The 22,452-nt window shown below is 35.5% G+C and overlaps 1 protein-coding gene across 3 annotated transcripts in view; it reads left to right on the top strand.

Moving 5' to 3' along the window:
- Positions 1-22,452, top strand: part of SLC26A7 (solute carrier family 26 member 7) — a 203,150-nt gene that overhangs the window by 143,033 nt on the left and 37,665 nt on the right. For all 3 annotated transcript variants that reach the window (XM_056823328.1, XM_056823330.1, XM_007488092.3), the window contains 4 exons: positions 2,456-2,603; positions 4,381-4,494; positions 17,101-17,178; positions 17,962-18,057. In XM_056823328.1, the coding sequence (XP_056679306.1) occupies positions 2,456-2,603; positions 4,381-4,494; positions 17,101-17,178; positions 17,962-18,057 (436 nt within the window). The remainder of the gene's footprint in view (positions 1-2,455; positions 2,604-4,380; positions 4,495-17,100; positions 17,179-17,961; positions 18,058-22,452) is intronic.

Raw genomic sequence — 22,452 nt, 5'->3', positions numbered from 1 at the left:
CATCTAGCCTACATCTTTCCATCTTGTCGACAAAGATATTTTTTTCAAATATTTTCCTGAAATCTAGATATACTCTATATAATATAGCCCTGATTGTGTCAACTAACCTTGTCAAAAAAGGAAATGAGTTTAATTTAATATAAACTCCTTGTTTTAAAGAATCACGTTGGCTCTTAATGATAACTTTCCCTTTCTGAATACTTACAAACCATCCTTTTTATTGTGAATGGAAATCAACTCTGTTGGCTTAGAGTTTTTAAAAAAAATCTACCTTTTGCTTCCTTTTTTTGAAGGGAAGATTAGGACATTTATTTGCCTTTAGTGTCATAGCACCTCTACTTTTCTCCATAATTTTTCAGATTACCAATGTTTTGCAATTCAAATCTAATGGATATTTTTCTGTATCCTAAAATGTAGCTCATCTAGATTACTGAGTTTACATTTATCCTAAACCTGACAAATTCACCTAAATGGGTACAGTTTGGTGCTCTTTTAATATCTCCTCATTTCCTTAGGGTATCATATCTGTTAGCTTTTTGGTTCTCTTTGCTTTTCTGAAAATTGTTCTCTTTTGTAGAGAAAATGTAAGAAGTGAATAGTCCTGCTTTATTTCTGTCATCTGTTCCCAGGACCCCTCATTCTGTTTTCCCCAGCCCTTAAAAAAACTTACTCTTGCCTCCAACATAGTTTCAAGTTGCATTTTGTTGTTGTTGGCACTAATCACCAAGATTAGGATTTTTTTTTGGAGTTTTAAGCACCGCTTATAGGATGCTATTACTTGCTAATATTCATTCTCATTTAGTAATCCTTGCTTCCATCTCCTGTACAAATCTTTTAAACTAGACAGAGTTCTATGCATTCACATCATTCTCTGTATGCTTTTTTTTTTCGATCATCAGAATGATGAGTATTTATAGTACCAGGATTTTAAGAGCAATCCAACTCTTTTGTGCCAACATCCCCTATAGAAATTTAAGTCATTGCACCCCCTTTGTCTGAAGTTTGAAATCCATCCTACAAATCTAGTTTGCATGTCTAATTTTGCTCAGCTCTCACCTCCTAATTTAGTATGAAACTTAAAATGAAGTGGTCTTCTCCTTCTAAAGATTTTATTAATTATTCTTCAAAACAAGTTTTTCTATTTGTTTTAGAATCAGTTCCCTATATCTTTTCCTGCCAAATTTTAAGGAATGAAATTATAATTATGACAAGTCTGTTATAACTCTTTCCCAGTGAATGATCTCTAGCTTCTTTATGGTTGCATAATCTGTTCTCATTTTATTCACCAGGTATAGGCATCTATCATTAGGCCTGAGAAGACCTGAGACTTTTTTCATATATAGCACATATTTTTGTGTAGTTAGGAGATCTCCCTATTATTCATGACAAGCTGACAAATACTTTAATAATCATGATCTAGTTATGCTTTGAGTTGGAAATCAATTTCACTTACGACTTAAAATAACAAAGGATTTGTAAGGAGGTATATATACACTACAAAATATAGCACTTTAAAGAAGAGAACAGAATTCAAATCAAACCATGTAAATATTTTGAAAGGTTTAAATTACAAGAGAAAGCAACAACAATGTGAAATTACTACTCCAGATAAAAACAAAAACAAATCAGGAAACTCCTATAGGGTGGGAATTTCTTGTGGTTTAACCATAATACCCTGGACATACATGCCTTTTAATAACAATCTCTTACATTTATGTAGCAGTTTATAGTTTCCCAAATGGTCTCATGTACTTGCTCTCAAAAATTTGATCCTCACAAGAACTCTCTGAAATAGGCATTATCCCTATGTTATAGGATAAAAACTGAATCCCAGAGAGTTTCAGAGCACCTCTCAAAATCTTTCAACTAGTTGGTAGAAGAGCCAGGATTATAACTCGTGTATGCTGGATCATCCAGATTCTGCCTCATTTAGAGACTTCTCAAGATTTAGCTAAGGGTCTGTCTCCTTCATAGGACTTTTCCTAATCATTCTCCCATTATCCCTAATGGTTAGTGCTCTCCAGTCGGTAAAATTATTTTGTATAAACTTTACATTTACTCATTTTTGTACAGATTCTATTCTCCATGTAGAATATAAAATTTTAAGGTTCAGGAATAGTTTTTAGTTTTATCTCAGTATCTCTAGTGCCTAATAGAGTGTTTTGCACTTAGTAGACGATTAATGAACACACTATGATTTGTAGTTTGAGCTACCATACAGGTTCTTCATGCCTTTCTTTATTAAAAAAAAAGTTTAAATTAAGAAATAATTTTGGGAAATAAAAATGTTTGAATAAGAAATAATTTTAGAGGACAATGTTACTTAAATTTCTCAAGGTAATATCTTTGCTTTGCATAAGCTATGATGTCATTATTTAATCAATCAATTAGATTATAAGGAATTGCTAGACCTAAACTGTGATTAATAATAACAATACATTTTTTCTTTCCACAGAATTCCTTCACCCAGGGCACCCCCAATGAATATCCTTTCCAAAGTTGTCATTGAAGCTTTTGGAGTTGCTCTAGTTGGCTATGTAGTCTCACTAGCCCTTGCCCAAGGTTCTGCCAAAAAATTCAAATATTCAGTTGATGACAACCAGGTAAAATACTTCTCACCTTACATATATCCCAAACTGGAACTAATTCTCTTTCCTCAAAATCTGCTCATCTCCTAATTGCCTTATTTGTTTTAATGACTTACTTATAAAATGTTAAACTTGTAGTCTGCACAGACATACACACATATGCAGAGAGAGAGAGGAAGAGACAGAGAATGATAGATGATGAGAGAAAATGTGTGATATAAGGTTTGTGTATAGCATGCATATACACATATAAGTATAAGGCATAAAGATACCATTTGTATATTCTATGTGAATAATTGGGATAATGTGTATATGGTTTAGATGTACCATATATAGTAACTATATCTATATATGTATATATATATATATATACACACATATACACACACATACCATATAGACACTATCTACATCTCTATCTACCTCCCATTCTCTCTGCTTCTCTTTCTTCCTCCAAATAGAATACTACCTCCTTCCTCTGAACTCCTGGCTTCTTATCTGTACCTCTGCCACTCACTCACATAACATTGTGTAACAGACTCCCTACTCTAAGCTAAGCTTTGCAAGGCAGATGCCAAGCCCCCAGGTGGGCTTAGCCAGAGCACTTCACACAGTAGGTGTTGCTCAGTCAATGTTAACTCAATCCAATGAGCAATGTGACTTATTTTCAGCTGCGTATTTATAAAAAAAAAAAAAAAGATTTTCAGTCAGGAGACATTTTTTCCAGCAGACTGACAAGAGGCAGTTCTGACTCCAAACCAAGGCTAAAACCTTAAGAGATTCCTAAACAGAAAGTTCTGACTTTAGCATTGCACTTGGAAAAATGGTCCCACTTTTCTCATTCTGATTCCCTCAATTATCTTCTTCTTCTTCTTCTTCTTCTTCTTCTTCTTCTTCTTCTTCTTCTTCTTCTTCTTCTTCTTCTTCTTCTTCTTCTTCTTCTTCTTCTTCTTCTTCTTCTTCTTCTTCTTCTTCTTCTTCTTCTTCTTCTTCTTCTTCTTCTTCTTCTTCTTCTTCTTCTTCTTCTTCTTCTTCTTCTCCTTCTCCTTCTCCTTCTCCTTCTCCTTCTCCTTCTCCTTCTCCTTCTCCTTCTCCTTCTCCTTCTCCTTCTCCTTCTCCTTCTCCTTCTCCTTCTCCTTCTCCTTCTCCTTCTCCTTCTCCTTCTCCTTCTCCTTCTCCTTCTCCTTCTCCTTCTCCTTCTCCTTCTCCTTCTCCTTCTCCTTCTCCTTCTCCTTCTCCTTCTCCTTCTCCTTCTTCTTCTTCTCTTTCTCCTTCTCCTTCTCCTTCTCCTTCTCCTTCTCCTTCTCCTTCTCCTTCTCCTTCTCCTTCTCCTTCTCCTTCTCCTTCTCCTTCTTCTCCTTCTTCTCCTTCTTCTCCTTCTCCTTCTCCTTCTCCTTCTCCTTCTCCTTCTCTTATTGCTAATGCTAGTATTTCTAATTTTCATTTGTTAAATTAATTTGTTATTTTATTATATATATATTATTTATTTATTAAATTCAATACTACTGGTAACAATGGGCACCCTTGTTTCATTCCTGATCTTATGTAGAAGGAAATAAGCAAGACATAGTTACAGATATACATATCTATTTGTCCAATGATTCTTTCTCTAGTGCAAGGCAGGAAGGAAGGGGGGGGGAGATAATTGGGAATTTTAATGTAATAAATAAATAAATAAATTTAAAATAAATAAAAAGTTGTCCATCAGCACCTTCTATAGAGGCTGTTAATGTGTTCTGAAACTGGTTTTCTGTGACTACTAAGTTGTGTATTCTCTTTTTTAACTTTGCAGGAATTTTTGGCTCATGGCCTCAGCAATGTCATTGCTTCCTTTTTCTTTTGTATACCGAATGCTGCAGCCACAGGGAGAACAGCAGGCCTCTATAGCACTGGATCAAAGACACAGGTAACCTAATCAGAGGAAAGGAGAGTGGGCAATGCCCTGTGTTGGGAGAATTAACTTGATAATTCAATTTAATATTCCATAAAACATTTAGTCAATTTAATTCAATAAGCTTTTATTAAGTTCTCAGTATGTATAAGAGGCATGACAAGGTCCCTGAAGATAAAACTGAATAATTCCTGCCTTGACAGATCTTAGGAATCTTATATTGTATTGGGAGGACCATAGTATACATGCATAAAGGTAAATACAAACTACATATGAAATGATATTATGACCAAACAGGATTTATATCTGGTATCCAGGGATGGTTTAATATGATATGTTAAATAACATAATTGATGATATCAACAAAAATCATATGATTGTATTGATAGATACAGAAAAACTTTTGACAAAGTGCAACACTTATTCCTATTTAAAACACTTGAGGGCATAAGTATAAATTTTATTTTTTTCCTAAGAATAATATGAAATAAATACATAAAACCATCAATAAACATTATCTGGAGTGGAGATAAGCTAGGAACCTTTATTATATGATCAGGAGTGGCATAAGGATGTCCATTACACCAATATTATTTAATAATGCATTAGAAATTCAAGCAGGGGCAATGAAAAGGAAAATAAATTGAAAGTAATAAGAATGGGGAAAGAGATAATAAAACTATCTCATTTTGCAGACCACATGATGCTATATATAGAAAATCCTATATTCAACTAAAAATTAGTTGAAAGAACCAAAAATTTTGGCCAAGTAGGAGGATATAAAATAACCCCCACATAAATCATCAGCATTTCATTATATCACCAACAAAGTCCTGCAAGAAGACATACAAAATCATACAAAGTAATTTCTAGAGGAAGAGTGAATTAAAAGTTCATGAGGTGGGGGTAAGAGGATCTCAGAGAAGACCTGGTATAAGAGATGCGCAACTGAGATGTATATATAAGGAAACTAAGGTTCCCAAGTGGAAGTAATGAGGAAACAGTGAATTCCATACCTGATGGGTCATATATACAGAGACTCAGAAGGGACAAGATAAAATGTTGGGTACAAGTCTTGATTTGCATAGAGAATTTGAGATGATGGATAATGTGGAATTAGCCTGGAAAGGTAAATTAGGTATACGGTTTGTACAAGGATCTTACATTGCCTAATGCTGATGATTTTGTGTTTTACTTTAGAGGCAATGGGGCATCTGAGAGGTTAGAGAAAAATAGGAGATCAGACCCATTCAAAGATGCCTAGATGACTGGACATACTTTGTGCCTAGGTGATTGGGAGAATTGTAGTGTCTTATTTTTTTAAAATGTGGAAGTTAAGAGGAGTGGTAGGAGTTGATAGGAAACAATAAATTCATTTTTGAGAATTTTGAGTTTTAGTTACTAAAAATTGGAACACAAGCAAGTTCTGTTTCTCCTCTTCATTTTCTTCCTCTTCCTCTTTCTTCTGGAAATACTGATTTGGAAATTGTGTGCAAAGAAGATTAATTGAAATCATCTGGTAGATAATTTACAATGAAAGAGTTGTAGAGAAAAGAGACAAATAGACAAAAGACAGAGCTTTAGTTGGTGCTTACACCCAGAAGTCAGAAGGAAGAGGACCCAGTGAAAGCAAAAAAAGGTAGATCAGGGTAGAGAACTAGGAGAAATAAGTGACATAGTAGCCAGGAATAGAGAGATCATCAAAGAAGAGGAGGTGGATGATAGTGCCAGATGCTGCAGAGAGATCAGAGATGAAGCATTGAAGAGGGCACATTTTATTGACTTAATTTGATGTTACTTTAGTCAGGGAATTGTGTAGGAAGAAGTTGGGAAGCAGCTGTTGCCAATAGCCCTGATAAGGACAGCTACCTGTCTCAAGACTACTTGTAGGAAGCCTTATTAAAATAAAGACTAAGTAGATCAAATGTTAGGCTTGCCCATCATGCTGTGGTTGTTGAGCATTAAAAGAAAAGAGCAAAAGATTCCAATGAAATCTCTTTGTAGCAGGGCAGTGGCAGCTCTGGGAAGTCTAGTTATTTAGATGGTTTTCTCTTTGAGATGGTATTTGTATGTCTCCCTGGACAAAGTTTATGCTATGGACTATCCTATAAATGGTCTTAGGTATTAGCCACAGAATAGGGCAAAGAAATTAATCTAAGCGACTATGTCACAATTTCAACAGCCTTTTCTTTGGCATCATCTTTTCATCCCTTCCCAATTCGCTTATGTGTTTTTCAATCAGGCAATTGATGGCCTTGGAGAATTGCCTTTCAAAAAGGTGATTGAGTATTTGAGAATATACTTAGCAACCTCTTCCCAAATTCTGAACATGCTTGAACTTCATCCTATTTGTAAATTATCCTGTGCCTATAAAAAGACCTCGTCTTTGCAATTAGCATTTGCCAAAAAACATTGGAGCTGATGATCATTGAAAAATGAAAACTCCTCTCTCCGAAAATGCTACTCTAACAATAATTGTAATCAAAGCTCCCTCTAGTGGTCCAAAGGAGATTTAAAAACTGCCTGATAATCCTGAGAGTTAAAGGTATTAATTCCAATTCATTTTTTAAAAGTAAAATGAAATTCTGCAAAGCTTTAAAAACAGAATTTCTTTCTAAAGAACTATATTACCAGATGTACAAAACTTAAGGTGTATATCAGACCATATGTTTAAACGTGATGTAAATAGTTATAATAAGAATAAGAAAATAACAAAATCATTTCTAATTGGGGTCTAGTTTATAGGAAAGTGCTTTGCATCCAGCAAGTGTTTCATAAATTGCTGGCAGATTAATGTGTGTCTACCTTTTTCTACATGGAGTGCATTTTTTCGTGTAATAAAAAAGTAAACAGATGTCCTAAAACAAATTTTAAATGAATTACTATGTGCTCTAACTTGAAACAAACATATTACAAGTCCTTATTCAGAGTCTGCCCAGCTCAGCAAAATCTGACATAATTTGGTTCTCCCAGCATAGAAAAATAGGTTCAGTTCCACTCTGTGTGAAGGTATCAAACAGGGACATCAGTGGAAGATCATTATACTATAAGTGGCAAATAGCTGTGGTTTATGACTATGTCTAATCTGCTAAAAAGTGAAAATACCTAATCACTCAACCACTTGCTCTACTTCCATGATTCTACAAAAGTTAACATGTTATTATTTCCCTGAAACCTGTTTGATTATATACAATGATGTACTTATAGTACCCAATGCACTCAACTATCCTACCCAATTTATATATTTATTTCCCAAGAACTATATCTCCTGATATATTTACCTTGTGTTATATAATAAAGAAGCTTTTCTCCCTTGTTTGTAGGCACTGTGGTTCTGGAGGTGGTATGGTAATGGTTGTGGTAGTTACCTTCAGTGGAGATTGGTGCTCCTGGGTGTTCAGGAAGCAATACAATTCTATTTTTAATGTTTTTTTATTTTTATTTAGAATATTTTTCCATGGTTACATGATTCATAATCCCCCCCCCCCCCTATCCTACTCTATACTCCTCCTCCCAAAGCCTATGAGCAGTTCCACTGGGTTATACCTGTCAAGATAATTTTAGGGTTGTGACTTAAAATCTAGAATTAATTGGTCACTGGGGAAAATCCCAAATAAAATACCCAAGTCAGTCTGGAAATTTATGGTAATTTAATTAATATAGAGGGAAGGAATTTAAAAAGAAGGAGGGAAGAAGATATAAGATTCCTCCTGCCTGGCCTGTACCAGGGGGAGTTTAAAATTCCCACCTCTAGGTCTCTGAAGAAGATTAGAGGCTTCTGAGGGGATAAAGTTGGACAATAAAGGAGGAAACTCAGCCAGAAACTCACCACTTAACCTAACAAATAGCTTGTACCCACGCTAAGATGCTGGAAGGCTCAGCATGCTACTCTTAGCTAACTCCACTGCCAATAAGGCGCCGGAGAGAGCAAAAATCCCAAATATATAGACCTTTCACTTGTGTGTCTCCTCCTCTAAATTTTCATGTCTCCCAATCATATCAAAGGCTTTTCTCCAGGACTGCCCATAGTTTTAGTTCTCATCTTCTTTGATTTTATTATATCTTTAGAGTTACTTAACACTTCTTTGTTAAGTTCACCTTTTGTGAGTTACTTGACCTTTTTGTGATTAATTTAACCTTTATAGTTACTTAACACCTTTTTGTATTAAGATCTAAAAATAGACAACTTAAAGTTCTAGCTTCACTGTAAGGTGAGAACTAAGTACCTTCATTGTTCAATCAGGAGATTGCAACTTTATCTTCCCCTAAAGTACTGTCTAAGTAGGGTGGAGTAATATAGAGTCCTCAAGACATTCCTGATTTTGCAAAACTAAATATCTTCATTGTTACAAACAGGAAATAGCTAAATCCAATCTTCACATAGGTTTTCAAAACATATTTCTATTTCATTCATTTTTATTGTAGAATGATCTTTTAACATCAAAACCCTAATCACATCCCTATCACACTACATGATTGAGCATATATTTCTTTTCCCTCAGTTCTTTCTCTGGATGTGGATAGTGTTCTTTCTCCTAAATTCCTCTGGATTGTCCTGGGTCATTGTATTGCTGCTGGTAGAAAAGTCTTCTACACTTGATTGTGCCATAAAATATTAATCTCTGTGTACAATGTTCTTCTGGCTTGAAGCAATACAATTCTTCAGGGGAATATAGTGGAAATACCACTTGAACGGGAATCAGAAGACCAGATTTCTAGTCTTTGCTTTTTTGTATCTAACCCAATCTTTTAGGGTATTGATTTCTTCATCATAATTAATAAAGACTAAATTACTTAATACCAAAAGAACCTTCTAGTCATAATTTTTTTATAATTCTATTTCCATTTTGCTTTTCCCAAAAAATTGATATAATTAGCCTTATCTGCTGACAGTCATATGACATAATAATAATATTGGTTTAGGAGTGAGAGGACTTGGATTCAAATCTTGTCCTTGCTATTTACTACCTGTTTGTCCTTGAGTAAATAACTTTCCTTTTCCTGGGTTGCATTTCCTTTGCCTGTAAAGTGAGGTTTTTGGATCAAATTACTTCTAAAGGTCTTTCTCCCTCTAATACGTCTATTCTTATGGGAAAGATACTGTGGTCTAGTAAATAGAGTATTATATTTAGGTTGAAAAAGACCTGGACTCAAATTCTGTTTTTGAATTTGTAAGATCATAGGCAAGTCACTTAATTTTTCTGAACCTTGATTAGCTGAGAAATTGGAATAATAATAAAAATATACCTATATAGTCTCTATATCACAGGGTTGCTATAAAGCTCAAATGAGAGGATACATATATAAAGCACTTTGCAAAACTTAAAGTATTATATAAATGCCAGCTATTATTATGCTAGGTAGATTTTCAGAATCTCTTCTCCTCTTTGTCCATCATTTGAACAAATAATAATTCATGACAAGGGATGTGAAAGAAAATAGCTATTCTCCTTCCTAATTAGGAACGAATATAAGGGGACAAAAGAACCCTTTGAGTTTGAATGGTTAAGACATAAAATCTTGCCAAGCTATTTTAAATAGAATGTTCTTCATTATGTTTTGCCTATTAGGCCCTGGATACAATAAGAAAATCTGGGAAAAATACTCTTAGCATAAAACGTCTTTCGATAAGTTGCATTAACATCCTATGTAGCTTGTTGAGATTGCCTGTAATCTATGACAGTTCCCATCCAATTACATAGAGAAAGAATCTGAGACTGTGCTCATACCCAGATCTAGCATGCTTTCCCATGGTCGTCACTTCAGACCTTTTAACATCACATAGCTATTAAGATTATATGGGTATCCTGATAGCTCACATGCTTTGGGAGAGGCAAGCCAAATCTTTAAGGTCCTATTTAAGAGATGCTATTTCAGATGGAACCACTTTTCTGTGACATAAATATGATAGCAATCCCTAAAATGGCAATAGCTTTTTTAAGGTCAAAAGTTTCATCTAACCAAAAAGTCCTAGAAAAAGATAAGAGACTATTTAGATGTGAGTCCAAGGCTGACTAGAGCAGAGTACCCAAAATGATCACTTTATCCATGTCCCTTGACATGAGCACAATTCCTTTCACTATTTTTAATTAATCAGCCAACATTTATTAAATATCCGTAATATTCCAGACAGTGTGCTAAACACTGAGGATATAGAAAAAGCAAAAGATTGTTCCTGTCCTCAAGGAACTTACCATCTAATGGGGGAGATAACTTGTAAACAAAAATATACTAAGTGAACTATACATAGGATGAACTGGAAATAATTCAAAGCAGCAAAGCCCTGGAATGAAGAAGAGTTAGATAAAGCTTCAACAACAGCTCATTAAGTTAAATGACGATGGGTAGCTGTATCATATTGTCAACCCAAATGGGAAGTTTGGGTGGTGGGGGGGCCTGTGGCAGGAATTCAGGAACCCCTAATTTTGATTCTGTTTTCTCTGTTCTGCTGTTATTTACCAATGACTTTACCTCTGGACTATCCTTCATGGATTTATTTATTATCTCTTGCAGGGACTTATAGTGGCCAAATGTATGTTTCTCTCATATATAAGACCACTGGTTATTTTTGGTGGTTTTGACCCATACCACTTGACTGGTAAAGTAGTTCTTGGTCAAGTAGATGTTACAATTTCTCTGGACCACATATACCTCATCTGTAAAATGAGAGGATTGTACTAAATGGCCTTTGAGATTCAACTTAGCTCAGGGATCCTGGGGATTTTGGGTAGTCATCAAACTTCTGTTTCTTATTGTACATACCTTGAGACTGACTTTGCTGTGGAGATCAGCTGAACTCCCCACTCGAGAGAATTTACTCCTAATGGGGGCCATTTGAGACAGGGCACATTAGTCTTCTCTGATGCCTTACACATTTATCTATATATCTATCCTGTCTTTATTAGTAAACTAAGGACCACTGACAGTATATAATGGATATAGTTCCAAGTATTTAACAAGTGGAAAGCATAACTATTTTGTGATCATTTCTATAGGACTAATCTTTTAAAACTAGCAAGTTTGATCTTTATATAATAAATATAGACCTAGAAAGGACCTCTAGTTCAATCCTCTTATTTTATAGATGAGAATGATATGAGGATGTGTCATTTGCCTAAAGTTACTCAACCTGGTTTTGAAAAAAATATATTTTTTATTCCTTTGGCCATTATCTAATAAAGCCACATGGTAAAAGGGACAGGGTGCTAGACTTAGTCAGAAAGTCCTCAGTTAAAATTTTCTTCATACATTTACATATCGTGCATCTTGAGCAAATGACAATGCCACTGAAACTTGGTTTCTGCATCTATAAAATGAGAAGCATGATAATACAGGATTCTTGCAAAGTACTTGACAAACCTTAATGTCCTTTATAGTAATGTAATTACATGACATTTTAAAGTGCTGATGAATGATGGAATAGCTGGAAATTTTGGTTTTGTGAGAAAATTTCAGAAAGGACCCTTTATTTTTTTCAAAATAATAAACATCCATATATTTCATAATGCATAAAGGATTTGACTGGTATTTCTATTTCTGGAGCCAAAATAAGGAGCTCAATTGCATGATCTCTTTTCCCAAGCCTTGACTATGTCAGTCTCTTCTTACCAGTTCCCTGTATACAGGAAAAAATATAGGAAAGAGTGATCAAGAAGTTGACTCGGTGGTGTTATTCTTCAGTAAATAAATATAAATGGAACTATATGTAGACATTACTTGCATGTGCCAGTCACCTTTGCTGAATATATACTGGGGAGGGGGGGTTGGTGATGTTGTTACTCCTATTGTTGTATCTCCAGGGTCTAGGGTAGTGAATTGGAGATAGTGGGTCCATAGTAAATAAATTGTGTCTATTGAACTGAACTTGCCTCATCCTAAAATTTTTAGATTGATCACTCTTGTAAAATGAGTAGATGGAAATACATAATCACCAAGGTTTCTTCAAGTCTAAAAATTCTCTGATAGTTTGGGGAAGCGGGGCCTCAGGTACCCAAGCTTTATAGGAAAGTGAAATGGAACAAAGAACCATGAAACTTTGAGGCAAAGATTTGGTATTATGAAGTTTTTCTATGACTTGCAAGGAGCTGCATAGGACAAAACTCCTGAAGTTTTGGGCTTTTGGCAACATAGAAAGGGACCAAGAAATCAGGACAGTAACTATGTGGCAGAATTAAGCTTGCTAACTCAGATTGCTTGCTCTTTTAGTCCAGCTCATTTGGAGCCTTGCAATAATAGCTTACATTTATATTGCATTTGTGATTTTAAAAGTATTTTGTGTCATAGTTCATCACAGAAGACCCTATGAAGGAAGCAGTTCAAGTATTATCTCCATTTTATTCTGGCTGTAAGGAGTAAAAGATGAAATGACCTAGGAAAAAAAGATTTGATCTTCTGAGCATATCAATTTATTATGTAATGCATGTCAGTTGCCTAATGAATCAAGACCTTGCCCCTTTATCAGTTTAGGGCTGGACTCTGAATAAAAGGGAGACAGACTTTTATACATTAAAAACAATCAAATAAGACCAATTAGTTAAAAGGAAACAATATAACATTAGGTATTTTTTTCTAATTGGATGAAAAATTAAGGGTTTACCAAAGAAAGAAAGTGAAAAGGTACAATTCCCTGAATTGAGAAAATGACGTGTCCCTCTTCTCCCAAGCATCTGTATACAATCAAAGAAACATGGAAACAATAAATGATTGATCAGCATAGGGCCAGTTTTCAACAAGGACATATGGATTGCTTGAGATGTTAAGAGAAAACACCTTACGTCAATCTTAAGATCTAACTGCATTTCTGGCCAACACAACCTAGGTCCTTGGTTAAGGATCTCTAAATAGCAGGTGGAAGTGGTCCAGTTCCCCAGCCACACAGGGCTGGGTTCAAACAATTCAATAAGGTTTTCTCCCAGTTCCCACAATTGAATAAAGTTTTCTCAATGGACAGAAGTTGGACTAGACCCATAATTGAATAGAAAGGAACTAAGCTAGCTCCAAAATGGAGTCACAGGATGGAGTCATTATGGCTCACTCAGTTCCCACAGTTAACCCCTTGTTGTCCTTATCCTCTCAATTCCCTCAGTTTTCTCAAGAAGCACATGGAGGATTTATGACTTACCCAAGGATGCATTACAAGTTATGCAGCCAAACTGAGACTTGAACCTGTGTCTTTAAACTTCAAATCTAATGCTCATTCACTTATATGATATCAGAGTTGTTCACACCACTTATGGTAAAGTGATCCCTTGAGCCCTGGTTCAGTTCCTTTTCCACAAAAACCATTTTCATTTTTCAGGAGACAGAATTTTAGTGATTAACTAAATAATAATTAGTATTTTATATTAATTATATATATAACTATATATAATAAAAATATATAATATATAATAAATATATATATAAAATATAAATATATATTAAACTATATAATGCCTTGAACTTTCTATTCTAAACAAAGCACTAGGTTAATAAAAGGCAAGTTATTTTTAAAATTTAAATAGACTACATTATTCATTGTGGATCCATTGTAAAGATATTTATCTGTTGAACATGATGACTAAGGGGGAAGTGTATTTGAACTGAACTATTTATTAGTGACTTGGACAGGTCACAGCCACTCTAAGTATCAGAGTCTTCACTTCTGAAATAGGGGGGTTCCCTTAGGTGGATTCTAAGCTCCTTCAGCTCTCATGTTTTGGGTGGTTATTTTATGGGCTTCAGATTCACTTGAAGTATTTTACTGCATGTATTTTCTGAATGAAAGTTGCATATATGTGCTCTCCACACAGATCTGTTCATTCTCAACTCCTGTCTTCAAATATACTTATGCTTGTACTCTTCAGTCTGCATAGGAACATTGATTTCCCACCAGTAGCCTGGGCCTGGATTATTTACCATGTCATCCCAATGGAATGCAGAAGCTCTTTTCAGATGCCCAACCACTAAACTCTCATGATAAATTTGGTTGTTGTATTTCTTGTCTAAGCAAAAACTCACAATGTGAAAACACAAAACCATAAATTCCTCACATATGATTTCAATATAGAAATGATTTAGTAGTGGAGAGTGCCTTCTCTTTGGCACCTAACATTCCTTATACTTCTAGCGAGGTTGATTTTCCCCTTCGTATCCTGGGGAGTGAGAGGCAACAAGGCAGGGGAGATAGAGGGCCAGCCTTGGAGCCAGGAAGACCTGGCCTGTGAGTCTGCTTCTTATATGCACTCGCTGTATGATCAAGGGCAAACAAATCACTTCCCATTCTCAGCGAGGCCTCTACACCAACTTTGCCATTATACTCAAAGAACTGGGTGACTTCTCTATTTAACTTCCAGTTAAGAATTTCCCTGTATGTGGCTTTCTTTATTAGAATGTGAGCTCCTTGAAAGGAGTGCTTCCTACAGTGTTTTGTATAAATACTTAATGTTTGCTTTATTAATTCCCCTTTTCTGCCTCAGTGGAGGGGGTTTCCATACCAGGAATTGCCCAAAGATATTATATCATAGATCTTGGCCAAATATATGTATATTTATCAATAAACTGAATATGGAGGACCATCAAAGGAACTTTGGGCCATCGATTAAAGTAATTGCTTAGCAAGTTACTAGATTTAAACACCTTGAAGGCAGGAGTTCTATTTTATTTCAACCTTTATATCCACCATAGCACTTAGACTTGTATCTGAAGGCAGTAGGTGCTTAATAAGTGTTTATTGAATTGAATTGGGTTTTTGTGTTTAGATGGTTTCAATCTAGTACCTGATTCTGCTTCCTTTTCTTTGTTTCTCCAACATCTAACCTGGTGTTTTGGGTTTAGTGGGAACTTAATAAGTGGTCACTTGATTGGATTGGATTGGATTGGGTCACTAATGAAGCTAGAGTCTTAGTTTGATATCCCAAAGCCATGTAGCTTCTCTTTTTTCCCACTAGTGACCATAGTAAACTCATGCTTCTGGTAAAAAGGAAGATGAAGGAATGATAGCAGATGTCTTAGCTGGGAAAGAAAAACAATTTAAATCTATAATTTCAACTATTACACAAACATCTCCTGAAGTATTTTGAAGTCCATGAGTAAAGAGGTCTCCCTTGAATTAGTTTTTGAGGCAGAAGCTTGCATAGGTAGGGAACAGTTTAGACAAGTTACTCTGGAAAATGTATTTAAATGTCTTTCTTTATAGAAAGCCGCTGTTTCAAATTCATGCTTATTTTTATATATCATCTTTTAAAAAATACCTTTACCTTCCATCTTAGAATCAATGCTTTGTATTGGTTTCAATGCAGAAGGGTTTGATAAGTTCTAGTCGAGGGGTTTAATGACTTGCCTATGGTCACAAAAGTATCAGAGGCCAGATTTGAACCCAAGATCTCCTACTTCTGGGCTTGGCTCTCAGTCTGCTGAGTCACCTAACTGCTCCCCCTTATATATCATCTTGTCAGCTTCATATATAAAAGATACTTATAAGGATCTATGATTACAAGGAAGTATCCTTTCCACCATTACACTCATAGTCTTTCTCTGCCGTCTCATCCTGAAACATCTTTGCCCATTATCTTTTAAAAGTGCTACATAACTATTATATTATGTCAATATCAGCTTTATCTATGTCTTCCAGTTTGCCAATTATTTCATTTCTTCATATATTGGCTGATATTTACATAGTACTTTAATGTTTGCAAAGCACTTGACATTCAATATCTCATTTGAAAGAATTTTGGATTTAGAGTTGGAGTACCAGAGTTTGGATCCCAGTCCTATCACTCTTTTGATCTTTGACAAATAATTTAGCCTCAAGAGGGCTCTATTTCCTCACGCATCATAATGAGTTTGTTGGACTTACAGGACCTCTCAGCACCCTTCCACCTCTAAATTTGTGATTCTATGATCTTGACCAACTGTGTTAAGGAATAACTATAGTTATCGCTATTTTGTTGTTTTTGTTCAGCCATTTTCTATCATATCTGAATCTTCATGACGCTCTTAGGTGTTTTCTTGGCAAAAAAAATTAGAGTGGTTTGCCATTTCTTTCTCCAGCTCATTTTACAAATGAAGGAACTGAGGAAAATCAGGTTATATGATTTGCCCAGGGTGACACAGCTAGTGTCCAAGGCCAGATTTGAACTCAGGAAGATGAGTCTTCCTGACTTCAGGTCTGGTGCTCTATTCACTGCACCACCTAACTGCCACCATCCCTGTTTTACAATGGAGAAAACTGAGTCAAAAGGCATTTATTAAATATATACTATGCCAGGTACCATACTATTAAAGTAGAAGATACAAAGAAAAGAAAGGGGAGGAGAAAAGAAAGGGGAATAAAATAACCTACCTCCAAGACAAAAGCAAAATCTAATAGGTATTTAAATGATTACGGTTATGGCCTTATAGCTCTTGAAGTGACAGAAGAGGAATGTGAACCCAGGACTCTTCTGATTCCAAGTCTAATGCTCTTTGTGCTATATACCTTACTGCCTCTCTGGAAAGTCATTAGGAGCCTAACAATTTGAAAAAAAATGTGGACAACCTCTAATTAAGCAAAGCTAGTGTGACCTTGTTTTGCTACAATTATTGGAAATTTTTTTCTGAAAAATACTTTCAAATGTCTGTGCTTTTTTTGTGTGTTTTCAGGTGGCCAGCCTAATATCTTGTATTTTGGTCCTGATCGTTATCTATACAGTAGCACCATTGCTTTACTGGTTGCCCATGGTACGGTATGATTTTTTTGCTTTGAAATGAGAAACTTTCATGGCAGGCCTCTTTTTGAATAACTTCATTTTCTTGAGGGGTGATATCAAAAGAGGAAACAGGATAATTTCTTTGCATCATTGAAATGTACTTACACATAACACCCTGTAACCTTGTTGGCAAATTTTCAGTCTACCCTGCACAGACTGATACATCTCAATGATGCAAATCATGATCCTGGTAGAATTCAGGGATCTGGAGAAATTACTCCTAATTAATTGCTATAATTTTGTTACTTGTGAGACATAAATAGATCATAATTTCCTTTGAGGGCATTTGTTAAGTGCATCTTGGGTAAAGTAATAGAGAATGCTCAACTTTTATGAATAAAAATATTAAATATTTTTCATCATTCTATCAAAACACCTTCTGGGGAAAGCTTGCTTTGCCTTGAACAGATATTCTAGTTAGTTTTATGCTTAGCTAGCCTGTGAGGAGTTCTTTATTGCCAGGAATCATAGATGTCTCAATTTCCCTTCTAGCTTGGTAATCCGTAGCCCTATTATTTTACTGAATGATATTGATAATGAATCCTATCCTAGGGATAGGAGGTCAATATGTTACTTCTGAATAGAAAGAAAAGACTCATTATTGGTGTAGCCTTGTAAGCAATTGCTCCAACAACATATTGGTTATATATCTATTTATCCATCCATCTATCTGTGTATCTATGTAAAAATATATGAATATATGTGTATCTTAGAAGAACTACTAATTTTTTATTATTGACTTTTTTATTTGTAGTGTGTTCTTGCAAGTACCATTGTTGTGGGACTAAAAGGGATGCTAATACAATTCCGGGACTTAAAAAAATATTGGAATGTGGATAAAATAGATTGGGTAAGTGACATTTTATTAGCCTTTTCCCTTAGACTTGAAATACATTCCTTAGTAAGGAAGGTTTGGTACTTCCTTACTCTAGAAAATACATTTACTGAAATAAAACATGAGTATTTTATAAACTGGTAGGGATTTTTTCAGTCACCAATAAAAATGCCTTTATAAGAAACTTGGATTTAATTTTGCTAAGTTTTGATTGGTAATATATGGTTTTAGAACTTTTAAAAATGCTAGCTAATTCAGAGGGATAGAAAATATCCAGTTTACTTTGTGAATTGATTCTGGAATCAATACATTAAAGAAGTATATACCAAAAGAAGTAGAACTTTCAATAACACTTCCAAGTTCTGCCTTATCTGCTAAAGAAGACATTTTGCACTAATGCTGGACCAACCACTCATATGGGCTTTTTAAAAAATCCTTACTCTGTGTCTTAGTAACTAAGATAGAAGGACAAGGTCCAGGTAAACAGGGTTAAGTGAGTTTCCTGAGCTCACACAGCTAGGAAGTATCTGCAGTCATATTTGAATCTGGGGTCCAGGCCTGGCATTCTATGCCTTGCGCTACCTAGCTGCCCCTGCAACAACTCATATGTTTAACACAAAACAAATACAGAAAACTTTCATGGACAGTCTTTTGAATGGATCACCAGAAGGTACAGATTTAAAGTCTGAAAAAATCCTTAGAGGTTGCCAAGTCCAAACCCCTTATTTAACAAATGAGAAAACATCAGGCCCAAGTTGAGGTTAAATGAATTGCCCAGGGTTGCACATTCTGTTAATGTAGGGGGCAAGATTTAAATCCGGAGTTCTCTGACCCTATGACCAGAATAGACATTACAATATTGCTTCACAGACAATAGCCAAAGAAAACATTTTTTTATCTTAAGTATGCTTTTAAGGTTAATCTGAATATAGAATAATATTTACCAGTTTCATATTTATTATTATAAATTTGATTATAAAGTGAGGAATTCAGCTAACATTACAGTAATAGAATCTATGTACCACTTAAAAATTAGCTCTATTTATGTTTTATTCACATGAAAGGCAATGATGTATCATGGATAGAAGGCTGCCACAAAACCAAGAAGGTCCTGCTTTAAGTCTTGCCTCTGATGTATGCTGGTGGTGTGAATCTGTGCAATCTCTTAATGCTCCAAAAGTGTCAAATTCAAATAGAAATTAGGGCCACCAAACCATACATAAATATTCCCAAAGGCCTTATGTTGCCTTAGAAAATGACATGCTTGCATATCTGTTATATGGTATTTTTATTTATTTTGTTCAATATTTCCCAATTACATTTTAATCTGGTTCTGGCTCCCTTCAGGAGTCTTTTAGGTCTCCTGTGGCTAGTGGTTGACCTCTGTTCTAGGCAAGTCACTAAGCTGCAGAGAAAATGACCACCTGTAAAGGGAATTCTCTCTAATGACAAAATCACAGGTCTAGTCTCATCCTTTTCCTTTATTCCTATTCTTTATGTGAAAAATTAGTAGCTATGATTACTAGCCAGATTTTAGAGGAAGGAGGGCCAAAGTTTGTTTTTTTTTTCTCCAAAAGCATGACTCTGGGTCAGGGGCTCTTACTTGTCACAAAGGTCTGGGTTATACTTTGCCATATCTGTTTCACTTCCTGCTCCCAGATAATCTGGAAGACAGCAGAGTGTGTTATCTCAAATACTTTGAAAAAAAAGTATTTATTGAGTACCTACTATGTGCTCAGCATTTTTACAAAACATCTCATTTAATAATCATAAACTCCCCTTGTAAATACATATATCCTAAGACTCAAAGAAAGAAGATTTTTATTTCAGGTCAATGAGAACAAGTGAAAGATGAAAAAAGAACTACCTGAAAATAATAGTGTCCATCACTGAACAGCCTTGTGCCACATGCCTACAAATAATTGGGCATTTAGAGATAGATATTTGGCAGAGCTCTGAACTATCAGGTCTAACGTAGCTTCCTTCTTACTAAATAACTGAGGCTTAGTTCATGTGGTGAGGTTCTTGTGGCCAAATACCAAGTGATGCACTTCTCTGTGATTAACAAATGCCTGTTAATTGGTTGATGGATGGATTCTTGGACTGACTGTTGACTATAGCCTGCAGCTATGCCTGTAGTTCTCTGATCCTTGATGGTGGTGCCAATCCTCATCTTCTGCAGCTTTCTTAACCAAATTGCCCATTTTTGTCCTTTTACACAACATTCCACTGACAGTGTCACAGTTTTCTTTTATAGCAGTTTACTCCCAGAGGCAAAGAATTCTCTCAGAGCTTTTCCATTCTATTTCATTATTCCTATCATATTTGACAAGGGAACCATGTCAATCCAAGGACAACACTCTAGGCTTCTCTTGTGTGCCACAGACCTCTTATCTCTTGTCTCGTGAAAGCATGCTGTGTCATTAAGAACATTAATCCCTTTGGACCCACACAGACTTCCTACAAACACAGCAGTGGCTCCTTCTTTCTCCTCTGCAACTTCCTGTATATCTTTTAGGAAAGAAATCAAGCATGATCTTAGGCAACTTCCCAACTTGGGGCAAAAGGATGGAGAAACCCAGCACTATTCTTGGGGACTTCCCATTTTGTGACAAAAATAACACAGAGTATTTAAGCTCTTTAAGATCAAGGAAGGAACTTTTTAGCAAAGAAAGAGCAGAGAAAGATCTGGGTCACAGAGGACGATATTGTCCCTTGTTGGAACAAGATTTTCCTGAAGAAATGCTCTGTGATCTTCAAGGATCATATTTTCCTGGGTGACTATGCATTTTGAGAGGCGTGGTGGTATAGTGGATAGAGTGCTGAATTTGAGGTCAGGAAGATCTAGGTTCAAACCCTGATTCATACATTTGCTAGCTGTGAAATAATAGACAAGCTGCTTAATTTCTCTGGGCCTCCATCTAAAATGAGGCGATTGGACTCCATGATATTTTTTTTTTGTTTTGTTTTTAAATCCTTACTTTCTGTCTTTAGAATCAATTCAGTATATGGCCAGGCAATGGGGATTAAGTGACTTGCCTAGGATCACACAGCGAGGAAGTTCTGAGGCCAGATTTGAACATGGACCTCCTATATCTATTCACCAAACCACCTAACTTCCCCCTGACTCTATGACTTCTAAATTGTCTTCTAGTTCCAAATCTATGATCTTATGATTGAGACATTTCAATCACCAAGTCATTTTCTCCTGAAATAACCAGAGAACTGAGAAATTGATGTACCAGTGTGCTGAATCTTTACCTTTATAGTATGTGGAAGTATTATGAAACCAGAGAGAAAATGAATTAGGTATTAATTAGTATAGCCAAATTTCTGCTTTTAAGGAAAATCAACAAATGAAATTGAGATTATATTGACGTGTAATAAATTTGATCAAAGAAAGTTGAATAAACTTAGGTTGAATAATTTCATATTTTAATAGGATGCAGATAAACCAATATGACTGACTCAGTTGCTAATCACACATTTTACTGATATGGGATATAATGGAAGTAAATTCCTGAATCAATCTAGCAATCAGCAAACATTGATTTAGTACCTACTGTGTCAGGCACCATGCCAGGTGCTATGGCTACCAAAACAAAGTGAAACTGCCCAATATGCTGAAGTAGAAACAACAGATTGGGAGACCTGAAGCTAAGGGTTCACATTTCAGTCCACTTAAGAGTCAGCAATTTGGGCAAGTCAGTTAAGCTTACTCAGATTTTCATCTCTCCTCTGAAGTGGATATAAAATTTATCTCATCTACCTCAATTGGAAAATCCAAGGAAAATCCTTTGTAAACTGGCTATGTACTATCTAAATGTGGCCTATTACTATTAGGACTTCAGTTATTTATTCTAAGGAAAATGCTCCATGACCCACAGAGCACAATTTAAATGTGAGCTGATACTAGTGGAATTGCAGCTATCAGCTTGGTGTGGTAACTCAGGCAACTTGTTGATGTAGGCATTAACCAGAAAATGTGGCTAGTCTAAAGTAATGACTAGAGTAGGATGATACTATTTGAAAAAGTAAAATGTATAGGTTAGTCTGTTTGTATAACTATGGGTTATCTGTGTAACTCCTTTGCATAATGCAACTTTGCATAAAAATGGATAGAAAGCCCACTTTCCAAATAAATCTTGGATGTACCATGTGTGTTTGAAGAACATTCTAGTTGAATAATCTGAATTTCTCATAGTTGCTTGCCAAGGCAATCTTTGAGCTCAGCAATTGCCGCGAATCAACAAATACTCAAAATCATCAAATCTGCTTTCATTAATATCTAGGTGCTGGATAATAAGGTCCTGGGGGAAAGCCATGATAAGCATCCAAAAGGGTGACTCGTAGGTGAGAGAGTGAGTACTTTGGCTCGGACTCCCCACACTTCTGTTTTTGTTATTATGA

This window comes from Monodelphis domestica, chromosome 3 (genome assembly GCF_027887165.1).
Source record: "Monodelphis domestica isolate mMonDom1 chromosome 3, mMonDom1.pri, whole genome shotgun sequence".
NCBI classification, from domain to species: domain Eukaryota; kingdom Metazoa; phylum Chordata; class Mammalia; order Didelphimorphia; family Didelphidae; genus Monodelphis; species Monodelphis domestica.
The sequence above is the reverse complement of the archived record's forward strand: the minus strand, read 5'-3'. Positions and strand labels throughout refer to the sequence as shown.